The sequence below is a fragment of the Sorex fumeus genome, unplaced genomic scaffold (assembly GCF_029834395.1).
Source record: "Sorex fumeus unplaced genomic scaffold, SorFum_2.1 ptg000067l, whole genome shotgun sequence".
Lineage (NCBI taxonomy): Eukaryota > Metazoa > Chordata > Mammalia > Eulipotyphla > Soricidae > Sorex > Sorex fumeus.
In genome coordinates this window covers 658,661-675,886 of record NW_026606124.1, presented here as the reverse complement: position 1 = coordinate 675,886, position 17,226 = coordinate 658,661, and the positions used below count along the sequence as shown (strand labels likewise).

Sequence of the window (17,226 nt, the reverse complement as noted above, 5' to 3'; positions counted from 1 at the left end):
TTACCACAAAACGGCTAATGGAATTATGGAAAAATACTCTAGGAAATACTCTATGGACTGGAGTGATAGCACAGTGGGTAGGGCATTTGCCTTGCACGCGGCTGACCCGGGTTCAATTCCTCTGCCCCTCTCGGAGAGCCCGGCAAACTACCAAGAGTATCTCACCCGCACGGCAAAGCCTGGCAAGCTACCCATGACGCATTTGATATGCTCAAAACAGGAACAACAAATCTCACAATTTGTTGGGAGATGTTACTGGTGCCTGCTCTGGTAAATGGATGAACAAAGAAAGGACAGGGCTACAGTGCTACTCTAGGTAAAGGACATTTGTGACAACTGCTGTATCTTGTCTGGGTCATTAAAGTCAGTATCAGAGGTCACCTGATAGTAAACTAAGCTGTTCGTTACTAGTTGAGCCTTCTGTGTTACTGTTTTTGTTTATTGCACTTGGTTGGTCTCAGTGCTACTTTCCATCTGATTTGGTGTGCTCCTGCCGGGAAGTCAATGTTGTGGAATTTGGAGGTGTTCTCCAGGATCTATAGACTGGGCTGATGAGTTTTAGTGGCTCACCTTGGCTTGCATCTCTTCCGAGATGAGTGGTGAAGCTGGGCTGTTGCTTACATGGTGGTGGCTGTGGGTGGCTTGCTTCTTTGGGTGATTATTCCTTTTTTCTGTATCACCACCATTTTTCCCCCCTTCTTTAAAAAAACTTGTTTTGTGTTTGTTTTGGTGTCATACCAGACAGTGCTCAGGGCTTACTTCTGGCTCTGCACTGAGGGATTACTCCTGGCAGGACTCGGGGGACCATGTGGGGTGCCAGGGTTCAAACCCAGGTTGGCTACATGCAAGGCAAGTGCCCTGCCTGCTGTCCTGTCTCTCTGTCCCTGGAGCACCACAGCTTATCTGTTTACCTGCTGATGGACATTTTGTTTGCTGCCAAGTTTGGCAGTTATGAAGAAAGCTGCTATTCCTGTTTGTGTGCAGGTTTTTATGTTGACATAATCTCGCAGCTCACTTGGGTAGATACCAGGGAGAACAAGCTGAATTGTATAGAGAGAATGTCTTTAGATTTGTGAGAAGCTCCTAAACTGGCTTTACCATTTTGAATTTCCATTAGATTTCCCGTGGCTCTCGATCCTGGCGGTATCTTGGGTTTGTTCCCTTCTAACAGTATGGAGTGGTGCCATTTAATTTGAAGTTCTTTAATGACATGCTATTGAATGTTTTTTTCTGTCTGTTTATTTGCCATCTGTGTATTTTTTGTGAGGTGCTGTCCATATGTGCGGCCTTGTGTTTATTTGGGGCCACACCCACTGGCGCTTAGGAATAAGGGACCTGATTTGGGATCGAATTCGGGTCAGCTGCATGCCGGGCAAGCACCATACCTGCTCTGCTGTCTCTCTGGCCCACTTGTGCCTATTTTTAAATCAGTTTCTACCTGATTTTTAAGAGTTGATTATTAAAATGTACATTTTGTTATTTACTCTTTTTGCCCAATTTTAAACAATCTTTTTAAAAGACTGTACAATCCCTGGAAGTTCTAGAAAGCCTGACAATTCCTTAGGAGACCTATCTAATTTATCTTATCCTAGAACTATAATTTACAACAAATATGGGCTTTCTGCCACCAAATCTTGGATTTATTCTTCAAATGGTGATGGAAGTCCTATAATTTTTCTGGTAAATGAAAGATGAAACATAAAAATATGGTATCTGATATATACTGGTAATAGTTTATTACTGGTAATTCTTGTGAACTGTGATTTAAATAATAAATTATGCTACTGAATTTTTTTTACAGAGTTCTTAATAAGATACTGTGCCCTTCAGATTAAAAAAATCCCACATATTAATTTTACAGATGTATATTAGGAAAATAAACATTGTATGGGACACACAAGTAAGTCACCAGTGGTGTGTTGCGTTCTGATTGCCTTCATTCTCTCTCAAGAATTGTGCATTGTTGTGGCTCACTGACGTTTTTATGGAGAACAGTTTGTGTAGTCAGTATTAAAAACCTTAAAACTGCTGACTCTTTCTGTAACATATCTAGGAGTTTGTCATAGAAGAGAGTTTCAAAATGTGCATTAAGATCGCTAGCCTTAATCTTTCTTCTTACAGCATATTTTTATTATAAAAATTATACAAACAGTGGGGCTGGAACAATAGTATAGCAGGTAGGGCACTTCTACATAGTTGACCTGGGTTTGATCCTCTGCATCGTCTATATCCCCCGAGCACTGCCAGGAGTGATCCCTGAGCACAGAGCCAGGAGCACAGCTGCATGTGGTCTGAAAACCAAACTTAATAAATTTTTAAAAATATACAAACATTTGTTTTGGCAACAATAAAGGTTTTATTTTCTCTACTCCTGTTGAGCAAATAAAAAGGCAGGAAAAAGACAAATACCGTTTTCTGCTACAGGGTGCATAGGTTGCTAGCTCTGTGTCGCAGAATTCTGCCGTGGTGTCCTTTTCTTTTGCCCACCCTTGGCTTAAGCATTTGTCCCTGGCAGGGTTACCCTAGAATCTGTGGCCCCAGCTCTGGCGTTGGGTGTAGCAAGGATGCAGGGGGTGTGTGAGTCAGAGGAGGTCAGGAATACCCCATGTAGTGGTAGGGAGCTTGGTGGTGTGAGCTAGTTGCAGAGTGGAGCATTCTGGAGCATTCAGGCCAGTCCCAGGAGACTGCAGGGACACTCATCTGTGGAGGATGAGTACGAGGATCCTGCTACCAGGGTGCCTTCTCTGCATTGTGCATAGCCATACACAGATTATTAATAACCCAGAAGATTATGGAGATCCTGGTTAAACTGGTTTGCTTGTGTACAATGATAAGAAAAAGATGAAAAATACGAGCATTAGCAATCATCGTTTAAAATATGATTACACGGAAGGAAAAATGTACTGTTCTTTTTCATGAATGTAGATGATGACAGTACTCGCCTGGCTTCCATTCATACATTCCTGCAAAGTTTTACCCCTGGGTAAATTCTACAGTATGTTTTCCCCTTTTTTCCTTTTTGTCTTGCTTTTGGGGCCACACCTGGTAATGTGAGGATGGCTGATCCTGGTTGGATGGTGCTCTGGAACCATGTGGTGCTGGGGATCGTGCCTCCAGCCTTGGAGCCATCTTCCTGGCCCCAGACTATGCTTTCTTTACTCCAGCTCCAGCTACGAGGATCATTGCCGAATCAAACTGTAGACTCTGCCAATTAACCCACAGTGCTTCTTTTCCTTGCTGTTCACAAATTTCAACATTATCTTTCATCTTTTTCTCATGCCTGTAATGCTGATCATCATCTTTAAAATAATAATTATTTTTTTTTTTGCTTTTTGGGTCACACCCAGCGATGCACAGGGGTTACTCCTGGGTCTGCACTCAGGAATTACCCCTGACAGTGCTCAGGGGACCATATGGGATGCTGGGAATCGAACCCGGGTTGGCCGCGTGCAAGGCAAACGCCCTACCCGCTGTGTTATTGCTCCAGCCCCTAAAATAATTATTTTTTATTAAAGCACCATGAAGGTTATTCATCTTTGGGTTTTAGATATTCTGTATTTCAGCAACCCTACCAGCATTAGTGTTTTCTTCACCAAGGTTCCCAGGATCCCTCCCCTCTGTCTCCCCCCATTCCCAGCCTGTCACCTTGACAGGCATATTTTAAGTTTGGTTGTTGAAGATTGGATCTCTTGTTTTCAGTGTTGTTGACTCTCTGGTTTGGATATTTAGCTATATACGCCTTTACAGTACCACTGTACTCCCATCCCCTTGACTCCTGTTCCCCATGGCTTCCTGTTAATCTCTTCTTTACCTCCTTGATTTTTTTCTTCTCTGTGTTGATCTTCTTTTTTAAAAAAAAGGTGTTTTTTTTTTTTTAAATTCATTTCATTCATTCATCATCCTGTTATTCGTCGATTGCCTCAAGCAGGCCCCAGTAACGTCTCTTTCATCCTAGCCATGAGATTATATTCAAGGCTATTTAGGAGAATGAGACCCATCATTGTTACTGGTATTTGGCATATTTGGTACGCCACGGGGAGTTTGCCAGACTCTGCCCTGTGGGCAGGCTACATTCGATAGCCTGCAAGTTTGTCCAAAATAGGAATGAGACAATAAGATGTCATAAAAAAAAGTTCTGATAAGATGTCGCGAGGCCGCAAAAGCGGCCGCGCGGTTCCGGGATCTGGATTTTATAGTCTCTGAGTCTTTTTTAAATTGAATCACTGTAAATTACTAAGTCAGTCATGATTGAGTTTCAGGCACACAATGTACCAATATCTTCACCAGGTTCTACTTCCCTCCCCCACTGTCTCCACTGTCCCTCCAGCCCCAACCTGCCTCTGTGGTAAGCACTGTTTTCTTTCTTTTTCCTCCCCAGGCCCCTCTTTTAGGCACTGTGGTTTACCCTGCTGTTATTGATAGGGTATCATGCATGTCACTTTATCCCCTTCAGCACTTAGTCCCGGTACAGAGTGACCGCTTCCCTCTATCATTGTAGTGGTCCCTTCCCTGACCCATCCTACCCCCCCCTCCCCCCCCGTGGCAAGCTTACTACCAAGGACCATTCTGTGTCTGTCCCTCTCACTCATTTCACTTTGCATGGATCTAGTCTCCAGATCCGTCCATGTAGCAGACAATTATGGGGCTTCATCTTTTCTTATGGTTGAATATTATTCCTTTGTGTATATGTACCATGATTTCTTCATTCAGTAATCTGTTCTTGGGCACTTGGGTTGTTTCTCAGTTACGGCTATTGTGAATAAATAGTGCACTAGTGCTGCAGTGAACATAGGATATCTTTTCTGTATTGTGTTTTGGAACCCCTAGATTGTATTCGAAAGCTTTGCATTGCTGGGTCATAAGGAAGTTTAGTTCCTAGTTTTTTGAGGAATGTTCATATTGTCTTCCAGAAAGCCTGGACCATTCAACACTGCCACCAGCTGTGAAAGAAAAGTCCTTTTCTCCCCCTCGCCCCCCGCCCTGGATCCACACCAACATTGGATTGGTGGTGGTGGTGGTTTTTGATGAGTATGAGTGTCACTCTATAGGTATGAGGTGATCCACGTGACCAGGACACTCACCCTTCCTTTCTTCCTGATTCTAAACTTCATGATTTGTGTTCTTGGGCCAGGAACAAAGCTTAATGGTACCACATTGACCTTCCCAAGTGTGACGCCCTGGTATTGATCCTTGGTAATGCACACGCATGTGCGCGCGCGCGCACACACACACACACACACACACACACACACAATATCTGTTACAGTTTAGGGGCTTGGTTTTGCTCAGTGGTGAAATGTGTGCCTGGCATTCATAAGATTTGGGTTTAATTCTCAGACATACAGATCATTCTTGTTAATCTTTGTGTTCCTAAAGTTAGAAAGTATTTCTGATGACTATTGTCTCTTGATCATTTCCAATAGGTAAGGGGGGATATTGGCTGGTTCCAAAATACTATCTGTACGCGTTTTTTAATTCAGAATCATATTTGAAAAGTTGAAGCCACAGTAAAATTGCAGTAAAAAATCCACAATAAAATTTTAAAATACAGTGTTGCATTTTAAAGACATGCTTGTGTTCATTACCAGTTATTTTTATATTGAAAACATTTGCCTGAAGCATTATGAATCAGTTTTGGTTTTAGCTGTATCTGGTGGTGCTGAGGGGTATTCCTGGTTCTGCTCAGGAGTGACTCCTAGCAGTGCTCTGTGGGCCATCTGGTGCCAAGGATTTGAACCAGGGCCAGTGGGAAGCAAGGCAAACTCCTACATTTCTGAACTGTCTCTCCAGCTCTAGAAAGCAGTTTTAATAATGAGTCTTCAACCCAGTATTTCTAATATATATCAAACTTTTTAGCAGTATTCTGCAGCTGAATACAATTGGTAGTAATTTGATTCCTGGTTGGTATTTGTTATGTTTGAACAGAGTATTTTATTTTATTTGCTTTATTACTTTTTAAAAATATGTAGGAGTACTGCTATTTTTTCAGCCACCGATTAAGCTGACTGAAGTGGGCATGAACTCTATATTGTAGCGCTGTAGTCCAGTCCTCTCATTGTTCATTGATTTGCTCGAGCGGACACCAGTAATTATTCCATTGTGAGACTTGTTACTGTTTTTGGCATATTGAATGTGCCATGGGGAGCTTGCCAGTCTCTGCCGTATGGGAGGGATACACTTGGTAGTCTGCTGGGCTCTTGAGAGGGACAGAGGAATCGAACCTGGGTTGGCCACGTGCAAGGCAAGCACCCTACCTGCTGTGCTATCGCTCCCGAATGGGGCTGGAACGATAGTACAGCAGGTAGTGTGTGTGCTTTGCACGTGGCCGACCCGGGTTCGATTCCTGGCATCCCACATGGTCCCCCAAGCATTGCCAGGAGTAATTCCTGAATGCAAAGCCAGGAGTAACCCCTGAGCATTGCTGGTTGTGATCCCAAAAGAAAAAAAAGAACTCTAAAAGAACTCTCATTACTTAAAAAATTTTTTTTGTATTGAATATCCATGAGATAGACCATTACAAAACCATTTCTGATTGGGTTTCAATCATACAATGATCCAACACTCATCCCTCCACCAGTGTACATTTCCCACTGCCAGTGCCCCCGTTTGCATCCCATCATCCTCCAATACCCCATCGTCCACCCCAGCCTCCCTCTATAGCAGGCACTTCTCTCTCTCTCTCTCTCTCTCTCTCTCTCCTTTTGTGTGTTATTGTTTGAAATACAGGTACTAAGAGGTCATCATATTTGTTCAGGGCATTCAGTATTTTTATGGGGACAGTAAGACTGGAGTAGCTTTTTAAGTGGATGGCAGGTTTGGGGTGTGATGTGACTGGAAGTACAGGGAGGCAGGAGGAGGTAGCCCATCCCGACTTTTTGGTCTCTTTTGAGATTTATTTATGGATCTCTGAAGCAAGGCCAGTAGATAAGCTTACATGGTGGCACTGGAATTGGTTTGTGGGGGGATTGCCAGTGCTTTCAGGAGTATAGGGAAGTTGGGGGAGGTAGCCCATCCCAACTATGAAAAAACTTGGATATTTCAGTTACAAAACCCGCATACTTAAAAGTATCTTCAAAGATGAAAGGCCACTGACCAAGCCAAGTGGAAACAGAGATAAACAACTGGGACTATCTTAAATGTAAAAAGCTTCTGTACCTCCAACGAAACAGTGACCAGCATACAAAGACAATCTACAGAATGGGAAAGGATAATCACCCAATACCCATCTGATAAGCGGTTAATATCAAGGATATACAAGGCACTGGTTTACCTCCACAAGAAGAAAACACCCAATCTAATCAGAAAATGGGGTGATGAAATGAACAGAAACTTTCTCAAAGAAGAAATCCGAATGGCCAGAAGGCACATGAAAAAATGCTCTTCATCACTAATCATCAGGGAGATGCAGATCAGAACAGCAGTGAGATATCATCTCACACCACAGAGAGTGGCACACGTCCAAAAGAACAAAAGCAGCTGGTATTGGGTTGGATGTGGGGAGAGGCGGACTCTCCTTCGCTGCTGGTGGGAATGCCGACTGGTTCAGCCCTTTCGGAAAACAATATGGACGTTTCTCAAAAAAATAGAAATTGAGCTCCCATTTCACCCAGCAGTACCACTTCTGGGAATATATCCCGGAGATACAGAAAGTACAGCAGAAATGACATTTGCACTTGTATGTTTTATTGCAGCACTACTTATTTATTTATTTTTGCTTTTTTTTGGGTCACGCCCGGTGATGCACAGGGGTTACTCCTGGCTCATTCACTCAGGAATTACTCTTGGTGGTGCTTGGGGGACCATATGGGACGCTGGGAATCGAACCTGGGTTGGCTGTGTGCAAGGCAAACGCCCTACCCACTGTGCTATCACTCCAGCCTCATGCACTATTTATAATAGCCAGAATCTGGAAAAAACTCCAGTGCCTGGGAGCAGATGACTGGTTGAAGAAACTCTGGTATTTCTACGCAGTGGAATACAATGCAGCTGTTAGAAAAGATGAAGTCATGAAATTTGCATATAAGTGGATCAACACGGAGAGTATCATGCTAAGTGAAATGAGTCAGAGAGAGAGGGACAGACATAGAATGACTGTACTCATTTGTTGAATATAAAGTAACAGAATGAGAGACTAACACCCAAGGATAGTAGAGATAAGGGCCAGGAGGATCACTCCATGCTTGGAAGCCGGCCTTGGGGTAAAAGGTAGCTGAGATGCTTGTAAAGTAAACGATGCTTGGAGGTCTCGCTCAGGATGGGAGATGTGTGCTGGAAGTAGACTGTGGACCAAACTTGATGGCCACTTCGTACCCGTGTTGCAAACCCTAACACCCAAAAGGAGAGAGAGAGTAAAAGGGTGAAAGAGAGAGTCAAAGCCTGTTTCCCTGCCAAAGAGGCGGGGGGTGGAGTGGGATGGTGGGGTGGCGGGAGAGATACTGGGAACATTGGTGGTGGAAAATGGGCACTGATGGAGGGATGGGTACTCGATCATTATATGACTTGTAGAGCTGAACTAGAGGTGGTTTGTGGGTGTGGCTCCCACACACCTACTTTCTGGCCGTTTAATTTCTCTGGAAACTTAGTCCTGAGTTGTTGAGGTCCAGCCAAAGGCACAGTGGCAATTTGGGGGTATCAGGAAATCTGAAAGCACCTTCATGCTGCTGATGCAATCACCCTGCAGGCACAGATTGATGTGATGGTAGCGCCGTATCTCCTGCACAGAGTATTTTAAATTTAGATACATTCAGCAGTTTTTAATTTAATGTAGATTTGTGAAGTCATTTTGAGTCCCCCCCCCCCCCAATCTAACAATAGTATTTAAATGGATTTTTTTTGTGGGCTTGTTTTTGATTTTTTTTTTTTTTTGTATTTTGGGGACCACACCTGGTGATGCTCAGGACTTAACTACTGCCTCTGAGCTCAGGAATCACTCCTGATGGGCTTGGGGGAGTATATGAGGTGCCAGGGATCAAACTGGTTGGCTTCAGGCAAAGCAAGTGCCCTCTCCTCTGCCCTAACTCTCTGGTCCCTAATTTGAATTTTTGGTTTGTATTAGATAAGAATGTTAATAGTAGGCCAATAGACACAAATTGTTCAATTTTTGATATTGTGCAAGTATTTTATAAATAGAATTGGGCTGGAGCAATAGCACAGCCGGTAGGTTGTTTGCTTTGCATGCGACCAACTCGGGTTCAATTCCTCCGTCCCTCTCGGAGAGCCCGGCAAGCTACCGAGAGTATCCCTTCCATACGGCAGAGCCTGGCAAGCTCCCCATGGCGTATCCGATATGCCAAAAACAGTAACAAGTCTCACAATGGAGACGTTATTGGAGCCTGCTCCAGCAAATTGATGAACAACGGGAGGACAGTGCTACAGTGCTATTTATAGAATTGAGTATTGTGCACAATGTTCTTTAAAGTATACATGCTTGATAAGAATAAAGATCTAGGGCTGGAGCAAAAGCACAGCGGGTAGGACATTTGCCTTGCACACAGCCAACCTGGGTTCGATTCCAGCATCCCATATGGTCCCCCGAGCACCACCAGGAGTAATTCCTGAGTTCATGAGCCAGGAGTAACTTCTGTGCAATGCCAGGTGTGATCAAGGAAGGAAGGAAGGGAGGGAGGGAGGGAGGGAGGGAAGGAAGGAAGGAAGGAAGGAAGGAAGGAAGGAAGGAAGGAAGGAAGGAAGGAAGGCCTAGTTGTATAATAACATTCTCTTTCATTTTTCTGTTTTTTCTCTGTAGGCCTCGTTGCTCCGATTTCAAAGTACTTTGGTAATAGCTGAGCATGCAAATGATGCCTTAGCACCCATTACTTTGAATACCATCACTGCAGCCAAACGTCTTGGAGGTGATGTGTCTTGCTTAGTAGCTGGAACCAAATGTGACAAGGTGAGAAATGTTTAAGGTCAACCATAGCAAATATAATCTCCATCAAGAGACAAGAAAAGATGGTGACAGAGAATTATGCGAAGGACTGTAACCCAAACTGGGCCCTAATCCTCATTAAATAGTGGTGCTACGGTCTTTACTACATGTGAAAAAGGAACTGAAAGGTTTGCTTACTAAGCATTTTATCTTTTGAAATGAGGTAGAATACTTGATTTAGTTCCACTGGCACCATTATGTGCCATCAGGTACCAAGTGAAATGATAATACTTGAGTCCCCTGGAGGTTAATTGCAGATCCTTTTTTTGTATTGATGAATATACTTGCTAATTGCTTTTAATTCTTGAAAGTGGTAAATCTGGACAGAATATCACAGATATTAATTTTTAATTGGTGTAAGAATTCAAATGCAGGTACTTGGCTTTCCAAACTGTATATTGCTGGCATGAAGAGATAATCTAGGGGCTGGAGCGAAAGTACAGGGATTAAGGCACTTGACTTGCACATGGCTGGCTGTGACGCTGTAGGTGGTCCTTCAAGCTATCCGAGGAGTGATTCCTGAGTACAGAACCAGGAGTAAGCCTTGGGTACAGCTAGATGGTGACTAAAAAACCAAACCAAACTAAAAAAAGATAATCTTAGTTTTGTTGTAAGGAGAAATTGGCAACTTTGTAAATTCACCCCCTGGAAAGATGTCCTGTTCCACAGCTCTGTGGGATAGCGGAAATCTTGCTTCCATGAACAAGATTATCTAGCTTGAGCTGCCCGTTTCTTCTCACACATTTGGGAGTTTCCAACGTTGTACTTGGGTGCTTGGATCTCAGAGGAAGAGATCTGGAGAATGCTTGCTGATAGAACATTCTCTGTCTTGACAGCATTTTACTTAAAATTAAAAAAAAATTAACAGATGCAATGTTTTGATATAATGTAGGTTCAGGATGACATTAATCACTTGTCTAATTTCTTTGTGTGGAATTGATATCATAAAAGACATTTTTAAAAATTAATGTTATGCTTTGGGTTTCCCAAGCAGGATACCCAGGGGCCCCTTCCTCGTGACTCTTGGCCAGCTGGACCAGCGGTCCAGTGTGAGGGCCCAGGGATGTGGTGTTGCTCAGGCCCTGTGGTGCTGGCCATGACCCAGGCCACCCTAGAGGTGCTCTGGGGCCCTTCAGGTGATGCTGATGGGGACCGTGTGGTGCCAGGGATTGAACCTGCACTCAAAGCAGGTCCTGAGCACCGCTGGGTGTAACCTCCAGCTCCAGTGTTTTGTGCTCTTTTGATATCTTGTAGTTTCTCTGCCTGATTCTCTTAGATGGATAAATTTAAAACTCCTTTATTTATAGGTGGCACAAGATCTCTGCAAAGTAGCAGGTGTAGCAAAAGTTCTGGTCGCCCAGCATGACGCGTACAAAGGCCTCCTTCCAGGTGAGGGTCATTTAACTGTGGATAAAATGAGATGGTTAAATTATGCTTGACTACATGACTGAAAACATGATGAACTGTGTTTACGGAATGTCTTTAATTCTCAGAGGAACTGACACCGCTGATTCTGGCAACTCAGAAGCAGTTCAATTACACGCACATCTGTGCTGGAGCATCTGCCTTTGGAAAGGTGAGAAGACTGAGAGCGCGCAATCTGATGTCACTGCTCGGAAGGGTTCCGTTTCCTTGGGCCAGAAACGTAGAGTCATCTTTGTTTGGGTAGTGGATCATTTCTAGGCTTTTAAATTTTCCCGGTGACAGTCCTGTTCTTGAAAGCTATAATTTATTAGATTGATACTTAAAAAAAAATTTGTCATCGAGAAAACTAGGCTGTTTTTCAAAAATTACATTTCTTTATAAGTCATGCTGAACTTTGTGGATACATATGTGTGGGGTCATGTCTTTTGTTGCAGTAAGCCATGTTAAGAGTTACTGGTGGGTGCTAAGAAAGACCATTATCGCTGTATTTGGGTATTTGAGGGAGGAAAGGACTTTGTGGTGCTTGAAGAACCCCTCAAGTTAAGAAGCCCTTAATATAATCATGTGCATTGAGATGGGGCTAAAGACAAAACATGCTTAAGAGAGTCCCTTGGTGGCCACTGAACCCTTAAGAGGTCCTTAAGATACATTCTGGGGGTTGGAACAATAGTGCAGCGGGTAGGATGTTTGCCTTGCCTGCGGCTGACCTGGGTTTGCTCCCCGGCATCCCATATGAGCACCGCCAGGAGTATTTCCTGAATGCACAGCCAGGAGCAACTCCTGAGCATAGCTGGATATGACCCAAAAAGCAAACGAAACAGAAAAAGATACAATCTTAGGTCTTAAAAAGTCATTTTGCTAGTCATGACATTCCTAAATTATTTGGTGTGGGGCAAGGGCATATCTGGTGATACTCAGGAGCCACTCCTGGCTCTGTGCTCAGGATTCACTCCTGGCAGTACTCAGAGGACCTATGTGGTAGGTTTTGGAGATCGTGTTTGGTCAGCCACATACAAGACAGACAACTGTGTAGCTTCTAGTGTCTCTTCTGACTCTTACATGGTTTATCTTTCTAATCCATTTAATGGGCTGGAGCGATAGCACAGCAGGTAGGGCATTTGCCTTGCATGCGGCCGACCCAGGTTCGATTCCTCCATCCCTCTCGGAGAGTCCGGCAAGCTACCAAGAGTGTCCCACCCACATGGCAAAGCCTGGCAAGCTACCTATGATGTATTCGATATGTCAAAAACAGCAACAACAAGTCTCACAATGGAGACGTTACTGGTGGCTGCTCGAGCAGATTGACGAACAATGGGAGGACAGTGCTGACAGCGCTGCACTCCATTTAATACTTCCCCAGTAAGAAATTTAGGCAAAAACATCAAATTTTTCTCATAGACCTATGAGAGATTTAGAGATTTAGGTTTAGAAATCTTCCAGCTTAATTGTGATCCAGCAAGTCAATAAATGTTTCTTGCTTGTCAAAAAAGATCCAAAAGTTCGCTCACCATAATATAGAATAAAGGGGGGGGATAGCAACATATTAACAGTTTTAGCTAAGCCTTAGATCTCTTGTCACCTGGAACAACTCCCAGTTGCTTTTGGCTTTCCTGCTTACTGACAACAGAAAAGACAAGAGCAGGGCTGGAGCGCCGGGAGAGTGGGTAGGGTGCTTGCTTACCTTGCATGGGCCGACCTGGGCTCAGTTCTCAGCACCCCATGTGGTCCCCTGAGCCCTGCCAGGAGGGATCCCCGAGCACAGAGTCAGGAGTAAATCCTGTGTACTGCCAAAATGAAAAATCACAGAGAAGACAGCCTAGCTCTCACAGCATATAAAGCTAAAAGACAAGCACAGGAACTCTTCGAACCATTGGATTCACAGACACACCCCAAAATCTCAGCACTTAACAGTTATAAAATACCAACTTGCCTATCTTAAAAGTCATGGGAAGTCACGGGCTGTGTTGGAGAACTACTTTCCCAGTGGAGGGACATCTATGTCTCTGCCGTCTTTGTGTGTGTTGCCTTCCTGAAAGTGTGTGGTTTCATGTGGGAGTGTAGAGAGAGATTCGTTTGCCACTCTCCCTCTCAGGGCACTTAGATGCAGGCTCAGAAGAACAAGCCTTTAAGCGTCATGGTCATTTTTTAAAAAGATACTCTAAAATAAAACATAGGATATTAAATTTCAAGCAACTTTTATTTTTATTTTTTTTTTTTGCTTTTTGGGTCACACCTGGCGATGTACAGGGGTTACTCCTGGCTCTGCACTCAGGAATTACCTTATTAAGTGTTAAATGCGCTCAGGCATTTGCCTTGAATTGCCAACCCAGGATCTATCCCCGGCTTCCCATATGCTCCCCTGAGCTCTACCAGGAGTGATGTCCTGAGTGTAGAGCCAGGAGTAATTCCTGGGCCACTTTGGGTGTGGCCCAAAGGCAAAAAATAAATAAATATTTTCTTTCATATGTGTTACGTACAAGTTTAGTTATTTTCAGTATTTAGAATTTAATGTGCAAAACACTTTTTCCAGTATTTCCAGAACAGTTAAAGTTCAGGGAGCAGTTGTTAAAGAAGTTGCGTGTTTTCATTTTTCCTTTAAAAATTTCCCTTCCTGTGGTTTTTTTTTGTGTTCTGGGTATTTGCACACCCAGCAGTGCTCAGGGGCTACTCCTGGCTCTGGACTCAGGGATCACCTTGGCAGGCTCGGGGGACCAGAGGGGATGCAGAGGGTTGAACCGGGGTTGGCTGTGTGCAACGCAAATGCCTTTCTTGCTGTACTCTTGCTCTAGCCCAATAGATATTTTTCCTTTTTTGAGAAGGAGATATTCATTAGTCTACAACAGTCTACAGCTTACAATGATGTTCACCAAAGTAAATACTATATTTCCTAATTCAACATCTCGAGTTTAACTAGTTTAGTAGTATAAAACTCATTAAGATTCATAGTTGGTGTAATCATGTACCCGTTTAATCTCAAGAACTTTCCCAAAGTCGTGCTTAAAGTTGTGATTTGTCTGAAGATTTATGAGAAGTATAATCTATTTACATCAAAATCTCCATAGAATACGCTTTTAGAGAATGTTGTTGCGCATATTTTATCGCTGTATGTTAGCATGCGTGTTTGTAATGCAGAGCTCACTTTGCTTTTAGAATCTTTTGCCCCGACTGGCAGCCAAACTTGATGTGGCTCCAATTTCTGACATCATTGACATCAAGTCACCTGACACATTTGTGAGAACGATATATGCAGGTTAGTACCCAGGAGAAAATAACCTGTTAAATTTTATTTTATTTTATTTATTTATTTATTTTGCTTTTTGGGTCACACCTGGCGATGCACAGGGGTTACTCCTGGCTCTGCACTCAGGAGTTACTCCTGGCGGTGCTCAGGGGACCATACGGGATGCTGGGAATTGAACCTGCATCAGTCGTGTGCAAGGCAAACACCCTACCCGCTGCGCTATCTCTCCAGCCCCCAAACCTGTTAAATTTTAAAAGCAGAAATTAATTGAAAATAATTTTTTTTTAAATTATCCAGTTGCTTTGAATGGACGATCTTAAATGTTTCTGAGAAAAAGAATCTTAGTTTGGAATTGCTGGTAGGCCATAGCATGACTTTCTGATAGACTCAGAGAATAGTTCTTTTCTTTTTTTAATTGAATCACCGTGAGATAGAGTTACACAGCTTTCATGTTTGAGTTTCAGTCATAAAATGATCAAACACCCATCCCTCCACCAGTGCACATTTTCCACCACCAATGTCCCCAGTATCCCCGCCCCCATCCCAACCCTCCCCCTGCCTCTGGGGCAGACAATTTCCCTCATGCCCTCTCTCTTCTTTGGGCATTACGGTTTGCAATAGAGATACTGAGAGTCTATCACATTTGGTCCTTTCAGCACACATCTCCCATCCCAAATGATCGCTCCAACCATCATTGACTTGAGGATCCCTACTCCCTACTCAAGAATAGTTCTTTTCCACTTTATCATTTTACAGAGTAAAAATTTTTCAGTCATCAATAAAAATTAGGTTAATTGTTCAATACATTTTGGTTTTTTTGCTTTTTGGGTCATACCCGGCGATACACAGGGTACTCCTGGCTCTGCACTCAGGAATTACTCCTGGCGGTACTTCGGGAATCCTGTGGGATGCCAGGGATTGAATGCGAGTGCTGTGTGCAAGGCAAACGCCCTACTTGCTGTACTATTGCTAGGGCCCAAAACTTTTTAGTTTTTAAAAATAGTACTCCTGGTCGCCTTTGTTTCACCAGCTCCATGTGCATAAATACATTTCAGTATCTCTTTAGTTGATTGATCTGCCCAGCGTACCGCTCTCAGTGGGCCTGGAGAAGGTAATGAACTCTTTGTTCTCTCCGATTAAAATTGTGTGTTTCAGTGCAAATGATCAATTTTCAAATCAGACCTTTCATCTTTAGCAGTATTTGAGGGGAAATATTTGATGATAATCTTGCTCTTAATGTGATTGCTAATCTATGGAAATGTCTTAAATCCTTTTAAAATCTTGACTTAAAAACTTCATACTTTGTTTTCTTTATTCTCTATCATGTTTTCACTTTGTCTCCTCTTATAGCATACTTAGTGGCTTCATACCTATTTGTTCCAGCTGTTATTGCTGAGTTTTCTGATGGGTGTGTTTTTTTTTTTTTTTTTTTTGTAACGGAAGCTTTTGTTTGTATTTCTTTTTAGGAAGAACACACCTTCCCCGTCTGAGTACCTATTACTCAGTTTCTTGCTTGTAGGCAAGTCAGTCCCTGTTCCTGTTTTAAAAGCAGTCAGGGTTATACAAATATCCATTGACATGCTTCTTTGGTATTTTGATCCTTTTTTCCCTATTCTTAGTAGGAAACAGTTATTTCTCTGACTTTGAAGTAAATTCAGAACCCTTAAAGAGTGCTTGTTTTGTTGCCTTTGATGATTGTCTTTTAAATATGGTATTTCAGGAAATGCTTTATGTACAGTGAAGTGTGATGAGAAGGTGAAAGTGTTTTCTGTTCGAGGAACATCTTTTGAAGCTGCAGCCGCAAGTGGCGGTAGTGCCAGTTCAGAAAAGGGTGAGTGTTCATTTGGAGCCGGTGTTCGTTTTTTTAGTTCACAGTTATATTAGAATACCAGTTGGCCTCCATTTAAATTTTACAGTATAGTATTTGAGATCTCAAGCTAAATTCTATTCTCAAGCTGTGTTGTATATCACTTGTAGTACTAGCATAGTTGGTTTGATGGCATGGGGGTGGGACAGAGGATTCATTAAGATTAATCCATTACATTAGTATTAAAGTAAAATAATTTTAAAAAATTTAATTATTTTCCCTTCTCTTTGGGGATTGGGACCTCCTAATCAATGCTCAGGGGGTCCAAGGCCACTCACAGCCCTGCTTGGCTAATTGGGCCAGTGGGTCAGTGGTCAGGCTCAGGAATTTGGTGCTGCTTGGGCCCTGCTTTATTGAGAGGCCCCAGGGCTACTCAGGATGCCCCATGGTGCCAGGAAGTTGACCTGAGTTGGGTGCATCTGTCTCCCTGGCCTCTTCCCCTTTACTTTTTGCTCTCATGATGGGGTTAGGCATGTGCTGGCTTGTGCTGCCCATTCCAGAGAGGTGCACATCTCCAGTTGCAGTGTTCAAACTTGCCTGGCTGTGGTGGGCCAGACATCGCATACTTCATTGTAGCATGGAGGGTCCTAAGCAACAGACCCTCTAGGCCTCTGCTTGGCACATGGGGGATCAAGGGATCAAGTCTTCTTGGTCTGACACTTACAGGGCAGGAGCTTTAGGCTATTAGTCATCCTCCAGGCATACTATTAATATTTTTTGCTGTCATTGTTTTCTCTTGTAATACTTTGGAGGTTTAATGTTATA

The 17,226-nt window shown here is 43.1% G+C and overlaps 1 protein-coding gene across 1 annotated transcript in view; it reads left to right on the top strand.

Annotated features, from left to right (window-relative positions):
* The window catches only part of ETFA (electron transfer flavoprotein subunit alpha), a 74,674-nt gene that overhangs the window by 8,466 nt on the left and 48,982 nt on the right, over window positions 1-17,226 (top strand). Inside the window, exons 2-6 of the mRNA XM_056128724.1 lie at window positions 9,746-9,892; window positions 11,236-11,317; window positions 11,422-11,504; window positions 14,504-14,603; window positions 16,315-16,425. Of these exons, the coding sequence (XP_055984699.1) occupies window positions 9,746-9,892; window positions 11,236-11,317; window positions 11,422-11,504; window positions 14,504-14,603; window positions 16,315-16,425 (523 nt within the window). The remainder of the gene's footprint in view (window positions 1-9,745; window positions 9,893-11,235; window positions 11,318-11,421; window positions 11,505-14,503; window positions 14,604-16,314; window positions 16,426-17,226) is intronic.